Below are 15625 nucleotides of genomic sequence, written 5' to 3'. Positions count from 1 at the left end.
CGCAACCACCTCCAAATGCTTCTTATGGGCCTGCAACGTAATAGACGTACTTATATATTATTGTATAACTTTTGTAGACAAATTATACATGTATATACGTTATTTGTAAACCTGCACTAGGTTTCTCCATTTCTTTTCTAAGTTTACAGCAATGTTTTCCTGAAATATAGCTGTTGTACAAGTATCTGATCAGAGCTTTTAGGAAGATGTTGTGCGGAAGTATACTTTCCCTATCAAAATGCTCCTTAACTTATTTGAAGGAGACGAGTTAATACGAGAATATTTTTTCGCCGGGTACACTTACAGCGAGATTATAACAATTTTGAATCGACGTCATGGCACTACGATCAGGTAAGGTACATATAAGATTCTTTCACTGGTGGTAGGTGCAGATGGGAATATTCGGCTGGAGGGTAACTGTTTTTGGCGGTAACGAGGCTCTTGCCGAGTTACGGCTTAAACAGTTATCCGAGAGCCGGATATTTCCATCTGCACCTACCTACAGTGATTGAATCTTTTTCTTGCATCCCATATTCAACACATAATAGTAAAAATAAACTCAAACAAATAATTTTTATAGCACTTTTTTCTTATACAATGTAGTAGCGTATTAACAAAGCGCGGGTACTTTACGTCAATAAACAGGAAGTACGTCATGACGTTACAAACACGAAAACAACGTAATAGTTCCGGTTTTGTTTTATCATCTGCAGTAAAACATTATGTTTTTCCGTAAAATGACGTTTTTGGAATCTAGAAATATGTTATAAGGCACAACGAGAAACTATCAAGGTATTTGACTTTTATCCCGTTTTACGTAAAACATTATTATTAAAACACAAATCTTCTGTATATATGTAGTTCGTTATACGTCATTTACAGCAAGAGAGTCATCTTACACCCGGGGTGTAAGATGGAGTTTTCCAGCACCGGTGAAATCACCAGATCTCGATATTCGATACTATACTAGTAACTGTCTGAATCTCTTGCTTGAAATTTCAATTTTGCAACAGGTAATTTAAACGATTTAAAAGCCTGTCCTACATACGAAATGGTGCAACTGATCTCATTCATTCATTGCAGCCTCAGACAGCTTAGCAGGCGCCTAAGGTTGCTTGGTCTTAGAAGAAACAATATGCCAGGAAATGAAGGCACAGTTATTGAAGCTATCCGTGTAAGTTAGAAGTTTAATGTGTCTTTTGTGTTTACGTTTATTTATCGTCGCCACTGGGAGTCTTATATGGGTGACTGACTACTCCGCTCATTTTCATTATGGTCAGTTTGTCTCAGTTTATTGCACATAACAATTATATACCCACGACCTTTGTGGTCGAGCGGCGAGAGTCACTTCAAATCTTTGCTATATGTTTGAGCACTGCTACCGACTACTGCTCTTTATGTGAAAAAGTAAGCAATATCTTACGGAAGAGTGGGGTCTGGTTCGGGTATTTCCCAGGGGTAATAGTCTGAAAAACTATTTTAAAACTGGCCCTAAAGGCCAAAAAACACGAAAATTTAATATCATGGAATTGATAATTACAATGTGACGCAGGATAAAGGTACCGTCAAGTATTAAAGGTGGTCAATCACATTTAATTAACATTTAATGACATTTTTTACTTTTTCTATATTCTGGTAGAGAATTATTTAAGGAACAAAAAGACCGGTTACATAGAGTTAGATTCCTATTTGAAATGTTTATTTTATTTTTTTTATAAAATTTTATAATTACTCCCCTTTAATATGAAAGTATATAAAAAGCTGGGTATTTCTTTTTATTTCGATACAATGTCTAGTTTTACATTTGCATTTGATAGACATATCAACTATTGAACAATCTGAACCAGAATGCAAGTTTTAAAGCTGTGTGTAGCTTCTGAATTCATTTATTTCCAATCTATCTTGGTTGCGCAACCAAGATAGGCAAAGGGAGGTAATAATAATTTTTCAAACTTGCGTTTCTAATGAATTCCATCTAAATACATAATTTTCAATGCAAGTATTTTACAAATATATTACAATATGTCTTATAATTATACATTTCCTTAGGCAAAGTAGCAAAAATAACTCTATCTTGGTTGGGCAACCAGGATAGGAAAATGAAATTTTAAAAATACCTCCAGTGAAAATCTAATTTGTATTAAGTGTTAAGTGAATATAAATGAGTGTAAATGATCAAATGCTAAAGTTTCGAACAAATCCGTTACATGGCCAAAATCTGATTATCCACCTTTAATGTCCGTAACCTTACGTTGCATTTGGTGTGCACTTGCATACGTGTATGCATTATATTTCCTTTTGAATGTTTGCATTTACAGTATGTTTAATTGACACTGAAGGGGTTAATGTTGATTCATTTTAGGACGCATTAACTATATTTGTTTATTATTTTTAGACCGTTTAGAAACACGACCGTGCTTCTGTAGTAGGTAAAATGTTTCTTTCAGTCTTTGCATTACAGTAGTATGGAAACTATTTTAACCTTTTGAATTGTTTATGTCTTAGCGTGAAATTGAGGGAAGCGGCTCCTCACTCGGATATAGAGCTATGACTCGACGTCTACTGTCTTCGCACGGCATAGTTGCTTCAAGGTAAGGATTATCTAAAAACAAAAACACAAAAAAAAACTAAAAAGAAAACAAAAACAAAAAACAATGATATCATAAGCGGAAAGCGATGTTTTAATGTCAGCTAGGGAAATTAATGTTACAGGTGCATGCGTACACGTAGTAATTATCAAATAAAGCAGTATTTGACCCTGGTTAGAGGGACAACATGTGATGCAGAGACGTGCCTTCGGTTCTGCTACGTTTGGTAGCTTGGTTATCCATCATGGAGTTTTAGTTTTCCTTTTCGTGCCTAAAACGTGCAAATAAATAAGAACAAAGTAAAATGATGAAAACATGTTTTGGAAAACATGAATTTTCACGACAATTTAAAAAGAATATCAGTTAGAAGCTACTTTTTGTTTAAATTCTGTAGCTTTATGTACATGTTTTTTCTGTTTTGTTTTTTATAAATATGCATTTTTACTAAATCAATGTATCAAAAAATTAGCAAAACGGTATAAAACATTTGTACCCCGGAGGTGTACAGATGAAAACTTCAAACCATCCTTCAAACGTAATAAAAGTAAATGTTTTCATTTAGTCTAGATTAGGCACTGTATGGCAGTTTAAACTAAATGATAATGAATGAATTAATGTTGAACGTACTTTAACCTCAACGTAGCCGTGAGTAGCTATTAATAAGAGTTATGTACGTTGTCGTCCTTTAACGTACGTTCCCCAGTACTAATTAACTATGACAACCACTACGTTAAAGTATGTTGTACTATGTTACCCACTACTCCCAAGTACATTATAGAACGATCAAATAGGCTAAACTTCGTGCACGGTAGATTCAAGTACATTTTAACTCGGAAATTACCGTTGGTGTTTAGCACGTTAACTACGTTATTAACGGCTAAAAAGAAGCAGACACATACAATATGACTGAATAAAAACATTTGTTTTAATACGAAAGGGACCAATAAAAATGTAATTGTAGTGGAATATGAAGGATTTTATATTCAAGAAACGGAGTAATATCGCCCCTTTTGTTGATAAAGCTCTAAAAGACATAATCTGTTCATATTACATTTTCTGAAAATTAATTACCATCCAAAACACTTACAAGTACTGCGACAGGCACATTGCAAAAATGCACCCTGTGTAGAGCTTTCAACTACCCATGTTTGTCTGCATTCTGTTAAATAACACCAGTGTATCAGCGATATCAAAAATCCAGGCATTTCAATACAATTGTATGTGACGATTCTATACAGTTCAATAAACCCTGATAAAGATACGTTAAAATGATATACATTTCCCTCTTTTCAATTGTTTGGCAAAATTCTCATTATATACTGAACATTTTTTGTAAGACAAACAGTGGCTGCGGTTTCAAAGAGAACTTGATCCAGAAGGTGTCCGACTTCGCCAGTTCACACATAGAATCTACATCAATAAAGGACCCAATTACTTGGTGCATATCGATGGATACGATAAGCTGAAGCCGTACGGTTTTCTCATCCATGGGGCAATATGTGGGTAAGTTCCTTAGGCATTTCAGTATATATATGTTTTATAGCAGTATAAGCTTGTGTACAGGTTTATACAGAAGAATCCCGAAATATCTTCATTATGTTGGGCATAAAATGACTTATAAACAAACCTCGTTGGCTCGAACCGATTCTGTTTGGGTACATATTTAACATAATATAAATATAAAGTGTAATATTTCATGTTGATGGTAATATGTAACAGACCATTGAGATTCAAGTTTATATTTTCTGAAATCGTCTCACCCAATTTCTATACTCAACAAAATTTCTAATCGGTCACTTTCTTAAATCTACAAATGCGACTTTTTTAAAGAGTGGTGGCTTAATTCCAGAAATCGTTGATAAAATACAATGTATATAAAAACTGATTGCAATCAAACTGAGAAATTCCGATCTTAAATTGAGTACTTTGCCTTCTTTGCACAATGAAAATGTTTAATACAATTTTCAGCAGTGTGGCCTTCTACTTTTCAATAAAATACTGGTTGACCAATTATAAATTTTGTTGAGGGTATGACACAGTTTCTTTAACTTTTTCCACTTCAGATTTTCTAGAAAAATACTTTGGCTGAAAGTTGCCAGATCTAACAACGATCCAAAAGTAGTAGCGACCTTCTTTCTGGAGTATTTAAATGCTATAAATGGTGAGATACAAGTCATGAAGTACTCGTACTACGGTAGAGTTTAGCCTAAGGTGTCGGCCGATCAACCCGTACGTTGTGGGTTCGAATCTTACCAGGTGGCGACCTCGCCTCATAATAATATAACAGTACCACTGGTGGCTGACGATGTCAAACCGCGAGCCGTTTCGTTACGAAGACAGGTAATGGTTTCGTTGTGAGTATTTGTTTACATCTAGCGTGGCATGCATATGCGGTTTACAAATTTTGATATATTTTGCTTTTTTTCGGTGTGGATCTTTGGATAGTTACAGAAAAATGGTGAGTTAATGTGTATATTATGTTTGGGTATGCGTATATGCGACATTTTGTTTTTTCTTAAATATTTTTGTGTTTATTAGTGTTCAATTACTATGTGTTACATAAAAATCCTTGTTTATTTGCAAAACGGTATAAAAGTAAGATAAAATAATCAAAGAGAGTCACTTGTCGAGATATCAGTGAATATTTGTTCCTGCTACCATAAGATGTCTCTGTTATTACGAAAACATTATTAAAATCGGCAATATACATCATTTTTTTTGTCTGTGTTTCGCACAGAGTGTGTCTAGGTTTTCATACGAAGTACAACAAAATAGTATGTGTTTCGTTGCAAAGTCGATTTTATTTTTTTTCAGAATCTTATGTGCAGCAATTGTGACTCTACATTTGAGAACATAAAAGACACAGTGTGTCATTGTGCTGAGGATCACCCGGCAGAAAAGGTGTCCTACATGTGGAAGTCGATTGACGGGAGAAGTAATCGCCAAAGGACATACAATGTATTGGGGTCTAATGTTACCGCAAAGAAATCAGTTTTGATCCCCAATCTGGTAAAATGATAGTACCTACCAAATCTTCAGCCAGCGACAGCCCAGTTCGAAAACTACACAAAATCAACACACCATCAAAATCAGTTCATCGTCAATTATATTCACAATTAAAAGTCGACCAAGAACATGTCGAAAACTTATCTTCAACTGAGGCAACCGATTCAGTTGCTGATTTATCGGAACTGTTGGACACCACAGTGTTATATTCGGATTCAGAGCCCAACATTGAGGAGTATGAACTAATGGAAAATGCAAATGACATCCCTGATGACGTAATTGCGGACACACAAACTGTACAAATGGTAGTTCAGCAACTTAAAACGTTATTGCCGTCTGTTACCGCTCATTTAGCTGATTGTGGTCGTTTACATGAATGGATGAATTTCTTTCATTTGATTGACTCTGGAGATTTTAGTGTAAAGCACATTGCGGCCCAGTTGTTTCTAGATGTCATAAAGTTTTCAAGCCTAGAAGGTGTGCGGCTAATGAGATACACTCCTGAAGTGAGACAGTTTTGGACATTCGGACAGGCGCTGTTTAAATCTAAGTTTCTGCGATTCATGGGAGGATACAAGGTGTTTTCAGGAACAATTGAGCATGGAGACAGTGACAATAAATCAATGACAAAGTCTGATATTAACATGATAAATTTTGTTTGTCCAAACAAGGATGTATTAAAGGAAGAGAGAAAGAATTACGCGCTGGACTGCAGATTGTCTACAGCCAAACTCGGTGATGATATACGAGTTTATAAGGTCGAAGCATCAAATCGAAGTTGAAATAAATCAATTAAATAATAAAAGCCCTTTACATCAAAAGAGGTATGCTTAGAAAGGGTTAATCTGAGAAATAGCATTTTAATATCAGGTGAATATATCAGTAAGCAAGAAAATGCAAAATAGCTATGAATCTTTGAAAATACAAATTAAAAGTTCTTACAATGACTAAATCATGCACACAAGTATCGCTTTATACACACAAAGACCTGTATAAGATCATGAATTAGCAAAATAGAACGATTTGGACAAACATGATTTCGGATAAAAAATAGAGTGGCATATCAACAAGATTTAAATACATGAAATGGATGAAGTAACTACATAATTATTTGTATTTAAATCAATGCAAAAAGTTACCAAGACGAATGCTTTTAAGTGAAACTTAAACAGATGAGAATGAATCATCTTCCCCTAATGTTAAACACAACAAATTAAACAAATTATATTTAATGTCAGCACACATGTATAATTATCTAATGGCTTCAGAAGAAAACCTAGACATATTCTGTTGATGTCTTCAATAGAAAACACATACACCTTCAGTTGAAAACCCATACCTAATGCAGTGACTTCGAGAGAAAATCCATACTCATTTCTTATAAACACGACCGAGTATTAAAGGCAATTTTTGTAGGAATAGAGGCATAAAATCAAATGAAAAACATGTACAGTCGAAAAATATGTTGAACTCGTTTTCAAAAGCTGAAAGTTTAAGCACAATAACTACATTTAATAACGGATGCTTGTGTTTATCATGAATTTGCTGTATAAAACCACACATTCAAAAAGAAACTGTCTGATTTTATTCAACACACGATCAAACAACTGCAAATTAGTCATACGTTTGCTTTACTAACAATTGGTAAAGATTTACAGCTTACGTTTCACACAAATACTCTTACCTTTATATGTTATGAACAGTTATAAATTCCAGTAACACAGGGGTGTGTGAGGCGTGTATGTAAACAAATACTCACAACGAAACCATTACCTGTCTTCGTAACGAAACGGCTCGCGGTTTGACATCGTCAGCCACCAGTGAGTACTTATACTGTTTAAGCAGGAAGCGCACTGGAAAGTGACTCTATAAGCCACAAGCTTTCTTCACAATCAAGCTATAAACATTTGGCTGGCAGGCTTACTTAAAATGTCTGTCTTAGTCTTTTGCTGTAGTTCATTAAAGTTTGTTCTCTAATTCAGTTTCAATAATGTTAGGTTATACCTGTATTACCTTTATTTTACAATACACAAGATGAAAGTATATGGCTACGGAAGCATTACCATTATTTCAAGTCGTTAACCCGTAACAGATCTGTCACACTGATATGGTTTGAACTGGGTTAAATTATCAGAGGCATTTCTTCAGAACTGTTACTGTACTCTTACTTCCTTTTTATAAATATAACTATCGGTGTCAACAACTGACGTGAACATTTTCCACCCAAATTATTTCCTTGGCAAAGTTGATCAGTTGTCTTACAAGGACCTTAAAAATAGAAATGCATTTCCAGATAATGAATTGAAAAGTATATATATGCATGTATACATTATAAGTGATTGGTCTTCCAAGGTGTATTCGAACTGACGCAGGAACCGAAAATGTATTGGTCCAAGACATGCAAATGGCGTTTCGATGGGAACATTCGGATGACATGAGCGCAGGTAGTCTGACCGCTGATCACAGAATGTATTTCTCTATACACTCAACAAAAGTTATCTATGAGCTATGGAATAACAACTTTTATTTCGTGTCCGAAAAGATCCATCTCTTTGTGAAAATATACGAGATATTGAAGTGAGACAGATTATGTGACTTTTACTTTTTGATACTCCTCATTGTTTTTATTACCGAGTAAAATGTTTGCTTAATTTAGATGAAATTCTCACGTATTGTATGGAAATTAATCTTCTCTGAGACGAAATAAAAGTTATTTTATAGCTTATAGTTCTTGATAATTTTCTGAAATACCTATATGTGGTCTATTTTAACTTTTGTTGAGTGTACACCAATACTATAAAATACCTAATTAACAACGGAAACGTGGCTTGCTCCATGCACTAACATAGAATATATGCATTTACAACATTGCATAACTTATTTTTCAAGTCAATGCAGTTACCAAGTGTAAACAGACGCTTCTGCGTAATACAATATGCGCTTCGCCCCTAGCTTGCAGCAAACAGCTACATGTGTATACTTTTACCGTGAACCATCTCGAAATTTTCAAAACTTCAGTAAACTTCTGTCATACAATAGAATATACAGATGAAACGAAGAGAAACCAGAATAAAGTAATTAGAATGAATCCTAGTATGTTGATCAGATAACTGACTACTTTTAAGACACACCTTGTCGCAAAAACAATGTTTCTAAATTCTTTATTTCCGGCAAGAACCGTTCCCAAAAACAAGTATTAAAGTTTCAGTTAATTCTAAATCTATTTTGCACTACAGCGTATAGAGCGTTGGTGGCTGTCAAACAGACAAGGTGGATGTCAGTACTGGATAGATCTCTTTAAAGATATGGAAAACGCTGGCCTTCTCTCAACAAGTGACGAACTACACATGTGAGCATATAAAGCCAATATCAATTAACTGATATATTACCAGAAACTTTTCAATTGGAATTGGACCATTTCATATTAGGACATAAGCTATCTGTCAAGAAAGATGGCCAGTATAGTTTTAATCAAACGTGCAACTTACTGGACTATGCTACATGTCTTTTAAATTGATTTTGTCCTGCCCTCATAAAAGATGTAGCACTAAATCGGCCTGTCGAAAAAGTTCTTGCGTTTTACGTGCTCTCCGGCATGTCTAATAAAGCTACATGTATATTATCACTTCTGTCTGAAATTTTGAAATCCGTTGCTTTATCAAATTTTTTGCATTGAAACCGTCGCCATGCTACTGGAAATGAAAACGAATTATCAATTTATAAATATTTATCCAGAAACAACGAAGTATATCCTATTTTTCACTATTACAGCACTTCAGTATGGTGTTCATATGAAAGGTATTTATCTAGAAACAATCATTCGATTTTATCTACATCTTGTAAACATCTTGGCCGTCGCACAAACAATTTAGATTGTTTCCATATAAACCATGCATTTTAACCAAACAAATTGCACGAGTTTCTTGGCTTTCATAAAAACCATCTATTTAATTGCTAAAATCCTGTAGTCGACTTGTCCGTTCGTCCGACACATTCATTTCCGATCCGTTGGTATCTTAAGCACCCTTTGACTTAGGACCTTCTTATTTCATAGGGTGATTCATCTTATGGAGTAGAGGAACTGTATTGATTTTGTGGTTGTTGGGTCAAAGGTCAAGGTCACAGGGACCGCGATAGTAAAAACCGTTTCCGATCAATATCTTGAGAACCCTTCGACTTCGAACCTTCTTATTTCACAGATTGGTTGTCTTATGAAGTAGAGGAACCCTACTGATTTGGGGTTTGCTGGGTTAAAGGTCAGATTCTCAGGGCCTTGATGATAAAACCCGTTCTGGTTAGTATCTAGAGAACCATTTGTGCTTAAGCCTCCATATTTCACTTGATGATTGGTCTTATGAGGTAGATAATCCGTTTTGAATATAGAGTAGATGGGTCAAAGATCAAGGTCTCAGGGGTCCTCCCAATAAAATCTGTTTCCAAACAATATGTAGACAATCCTTTGTTGAAACCGAAACCATCTTTCGGGGTGGGTGGGTGTGGGGTGCATTTGTCACCCACTGTGACATTTCTTGTTTTTTATTATTGTTAGGTGAAAATATTGTTAAATCTGTCTTTTAACATATTGACATTGGTGGCAAGAGGTAGAGGCCTTACCACTCTACATCATATATCGTTAAAGTTAGTTTTGCTTATTCTTATTCAAGTTAGTGTAAAGTAAGTAAAACAATAATATTATATTTTCTACCAAATACACAATGACTTTTAGCCACAAATAACAACACTTTTAGACCACTACATGCAGTTACCTACAACACTGGTATATGGAAAATCCATTTACATTTGTATGTTTTAGAAATTGCTCCACTGTATTTTTAAATATATATATATATATATATATATATATATATATATATATATATATATATATATATATATATATATATATATATATATATATATATATATATAAATAAAAAAGAAAAACATCCAATGGGTTTCCTCTATCTGTATTTCTGTCTACCTACCGGTTTCATGTCATAATCATCAGGGCAGACATATAAAAAATGTGTAGTTGCTACGCAACGTCACATGTGTACACATGTGTACGCAACGTTATTTTATGACGTCATCAATATTTGTTTAGTTTTGGCTTAAATATATCAAAAAAGTAACGTTCCTTAGACAACCTAGCTGAAACATTATTATTATGAAATTTATAAAAAGGAAAAATTAAATACTGTGGGTCCATTTTGGAGCATAGATCTAAATGTTCACTTACAGGCAATTGTCTTGTTGATGGGTCTCTTATTTGCTGATCATGAACTGTTCTTCTGTTTCTTAATTTATCACCTGTTTGACCAATATAAAACTCTTTGCACCCATTGCAAATCAAAATACAGAACATTTTGAACAGTACAATCCATGTTTTTTTACATGAAAAATTGTGTTATTTAATTTTAAAGTAGAACCTTCTACAATGTGTTTACATAACCCACAACGTGGCTCATTACATTTTTTAACTGAAGGTGGGGTGACATTTCATTAAATTCTGATTTAACAAGAATACGTTTAAGGTTGGGTAATTGTCTTTTGCACTTAATTAATTTGGTATTATCTATTATTTTCTTCATGGTGGAATCAGAATTTAAAATTTCCATGTTATTTTTTATAATTCCAAATAATTCTCTATTTTTAGGATTAAATGTAGAAATATATGGCGTGATTTTTTCTTCTTTATTTTCCTTTACTGATAATAAAGTACTTTTAGGTATTTGCATAGCTTTTATGATTCCTGTTTTTATAACTTGTACTGGGTATTTATTTTAATCAGATTAGAAGCTAATTCTATTAATCTTGTGTTAAGTAAATTTTTGTCCGAAATAATAGTACACAGTCTACGAGCTAAAGAAAAAGGAATATTAGTTTTAGTGTGCTTAGGGTGACAAGACTTAAAATTTAAGAGTTGTTTAGAATCAGTAACTTTAAGTAAATATCTGTGGAAATTACTGTCCCTTCTTTTATAACTAAAATATCTAGAAATGGCAGACTACCGCACTCTGTTGCTTTTTAAAACTTATATCTTTATGAAGTGAATTCAGCATTTTTTCAAAAAGTTCTAAATCATCAAATGATAGTTTCCAAAATATAAAACAATCATCCAAGTATCTTTTCCACTGTTCCATGATATAATAAGCAAATTGTTCATCCTTTACCTGTTTCGCTTTTTCATATAATTGTTCTTCCAAAAACCAAGGACCAAAGTGGCATATGTAGGTGCAACTTTTGTGCCCATAGCTGTGCCTTTAGTTTGATTAAAAACAAAGAATTAAAAGAAAAATTGTTATTACTTAAAACAATTTTCAAACCATCAGAAATAAAGTGTTTATTGAACCTCTCATGGAGTAAATGAGGGTGTTTATTCAACCAAAATGATATGGCTTCTAGACCTAATTCATGTGGAATGTTAGTATATAAACTAACAACATCGAATGAAACTAAATATAGTGTCTTTTGGCACTGTTTCAGGTAAAAAATTAAGGAATTCTATATTATCCCTTAAATAACTTTGTACTTTATTTAGAAATGGTTTAAGTAAAATATCTAAAAAGCAGCTAAGGCGACTTGTTTCACAGTTAGGGCCAGCTACTATTGGACGAAATTTTAAATCTTGAGGATCTACCACCTCAATGTATTCAGAATTAATATTTTTACAAATGTTTTGAATTAAAGTGCTTTTGTGAATTTTTGGTAAACCATAAATGTGCTAGATCTGCAGTCAAAATCTAATAGGAAATGAATTTCATGTTTAGTAAAGATTTGTAGTTTTATTAACAAGACTTCTTATTTTAGAAAATATTTCTTTTTGATTACCACTTGGTATAGATTTATAATACGACTCATCAGTTAACATTTCCATAATTTTGCTTTTATAAAAATCTATATTCATTAATACAATACCACCTCCTTTATCAGCTTCTTTAATAATAATAGATTTATCTTGCGCTAATGACTGAATTGCTTTTCTTTGGGCTAAAGTAATGTTATGTTTGATTTGTTTATTTTCAGTAGAGATATTTAAACACATTGTTTTGGTTGTTGTTATATATGTATCTAGTTTTTCATTGCGTCCACTTGGAGGCATAAAATTTGACTTATTTTAACTAAAGAATTGTTTGTACATACTTCATTCTCAAAATATTCATTTAATCTAATTTTACGAAAAAATTCCTCCATGTCATTAATTAATTCACCAGAATTATGTTTTTCAGATGTAGGGGTAAATTTAAGACCCATCAACAAGACACTTTTTTCAACATCATTAAGTTTAAGATTAGAAAGATTGTAAATTTTTGTAAAACTTTTATTTGTTTCAGCTAGGTTACCGTCTTTTATGATTGGCTTCTCCAGTTGTGGTCCGCCTCTAGAAAAGAACGATAGTTATCAGGCTTGACCACTTCTTCTTCACAAATTATTTCAGAGTTATTAGATCTGTCTCCTTGTCTTCCACGATATGAATTTCTTTCCCAAGGTCTATTTCTTTGGGGCCTTCTTTGTTGCTGGTTTCGTCTTTCTTCAGGTTGATTATTCTTGTTAAAGTTTGATAATAATTATCGTAGCAGAGCTTCCATATTTACATTTTTGTTTTGCGTGTTTTTAGGAACATTTTGCTTTACAGCTTCTGCGTATGTTTTCCGATCCCTTTGTGTATTTCCTTGGTATGTATCTTTATTCTTAAAAAATGGATTAGCATTTTGATACTTTACTATGAATTCTTCTTCATATGATTTTAACCAACGTTCATTATTTATCCATCTTTTATGACTAATTTCTTCATTTCTGGTAACTTCATTTCGCCAAAGTTCAACTAAATAGTTGGCAACACTGCCTGAACATTTTGAAAGTATGATTTCTTCCATTTCTTTGTCAATCTTTCTTGCGCGCTCATTGCAAGAGGCTTCTCTTAATCTTTCCATTTCTATCTCCATCCTAAAATCATGTAAAACGGCACTTTCTCTCAATCTTTTTTGATCTTCATTTTCATTTTGAAACTCAAATTTTTGAAATTTTCTTGGTATAACTACCCGGGTTTCCTTCTATCCATTCTTCATGAAATTTCAAATTACCGTTGTTTCTTACCATTCCCCAATAAGCATTCTTTCTTGCATTAATTTTCTTATCCCATATGTTAGCCAAACTAGCTTTGATTCTCATTCCTTCCGATTCAAAACAATTAGAATTTACCATCATTTGTGCGCTGTCGCTGACAACTTCCTGCTTTCTACATTGAATTCTTTCATCAATTCCCTTAATGACCTTTGAAATTTCTGACACTGCTGCTTCCGTATTACTAGGCGACAGTCTCGCATTTGTTTCTCTTACTGCATCTTTCAACTCAAGGATGGCTGTTAGAATAAGTGAAAGTTTAGTACTAATTTCTCCAAGATGCTTCGATGAATCATCTTCCATATTGACTGAAGCTGTTGATCCTGACGGTGAGCTCTCCGAGCTACTATCATCTGTCTTGGCCCGTTTAGGACCCATTGTAATGATCCTTGTCCAAGAAAAATATGATAGAAAATATTAAAAGTTACACATTTTTTATATGTCTGCCCTGATGATTATGACATGAAACCGGTAGGTGGACAGAAATACAGATAGAGGAAACCCATTGGATGTTTTTCTTTTTTATTTATTATATACTTGTCCAGGAGTAACTTTTAATATTTTCTATCATATTTGTCTTGGACAAGGATCATTACAATGGGTCCTAAACGGGCCAAGACAGATGATAGTAGCTCGGAGAGCTCACCGTCAGGATCAACAGCTTCAGTCAATATGGAAGATGATTCATCGAAACATCTTGGAGAAATTAGTACTAAACTTTCACTAATTCTAACAGCCATCCTTGAGTTGAAAGATGCAGTAAGAGAAACAAATGCGAGACTGTCGCCTAGTAATACGGAAGCAGCAGTGTCAGAAATTTCAAAGGTCATTAAGGGAATTGATGAAAGAATTCAATGTAGAAAGCAGGAAGTTGTCAGCGACAGCGCACAAATGATGGTAAATTCTAATTGTTTTGAATCGGAAGGAATGAGAATCAAAGCTAGTTTGGCTAACATATGGGATAAGAAAATTAATGCAAGAAAGAATGCTTATTGGGGAATGGTAAGAAACAACGGTAATTTGAAATTTCATGAGAAATGGATAGAAGGAAACCCTGTAGTTATACCAAGAAAATTTCAAAAATTTGAGTTTCAAAATGAAAATGAAGATCAAAAAAGATTGAGAGAAAGTGCCGTTTTACATGATTTTAGGATGGAGATAGAAATGGAAATATTAAGAGAAGCCTCTTGCAATGAGCGCGCAAGAAAGATTGACAAAGAAATGGAAGAAATCATACTTTCAAAATGTTCAGGCAGTGTTGCCAACTATTTAGTTGAACTTTGGCGAAATGAAGTTACCAGAAATGAAGAAATTAGTCATAAAAGATGGATAAATAATGAACGTTGGTTAAAATCATATGAAGAAGAATTCATAGTAAAGTATCAAAATGCTAATCCATTTTTTAAGAATAAAGATACATACCAAGGAAATACACAAAGGGATCGGAAAACATACGCAGAAGCTGTAAAGCAAAATGTTCCTAAAAACACGCAAAACAAAATGTAAATATGGAAGCTCTGCTACGACAATTATTATCAAACTTTAACAAGAATAATCAACCTGAAGAAAGACGAAACCCAGCAACAAAGAAGGCCCCAAAGAAATAGACCTTGGGAAAGAAATTCATATCGTGGAAGACAAGGAGACAGATCTAATAACTCTGAAATAATTTGTGAAGAAGAAGTGGTCAAGCCTGATAACTATCGTTCTTTTCTAGAGGCGGACCACAACTGGAGAAGCCAATCATAAAAGACGGTAACCTAGCTGAAACAAATAAAAGTTTTACAAAAATTTACAATCTTTCTAATCTTAAACTTAATGATGTTGAAAAAAGTGTCTTGTTGATGGGTCTTAAATTTACCCCTACATCTGAAAAACATAATTCTGGTGAATTAATTAATGACATG

At 33.6% G+C, this 15625-nt stretch overlaps 1 protein-coding gene across 1 annotated transcript; it reads left to right on the top strand.

Annotated features, from left to right (window-relative positions):
- Positions 1-238: 238 nt before the first annotated feature.
- On the top strand, positions 239-13005 carry LOC123523442 (uncharacterized). The gene is made up of 7 exons (XM_053542098.1): positions 239-351; positions 1084-1174; positions 2506-2592; positions 3928-4091; positions 4652-4749; positions 7931-8038; positions 12929-13005. The coding sequence occupies exons 1-7, from the start codon at positions 239-241 to the stop codon at positions 13003-13005; spliced, it is 738 nt and encodes a 245-aa protein (XP_053398073.1).
- The last annotated feature ends 2620 nt before the right edge of the window (positions 13006-15625 follow it).

This window comes from Mercenaria mercenaria, chromosome 4, assembly GCF_021730395.1.
Source record: "Mercenaria mercenaria strain notata chromosome 4, MADL_Memer_1, whole genome shotgun sequence".
Lineage (NCBI taxonomy): Eukaryota > Metazoa > Mollusca > Bivalvia > Venerida > Veneridae > Mercenaria > Mercenaria mercenaria.
This window is presented reverse-complemented; position numbering and strand designations above follow the sequence as displayed.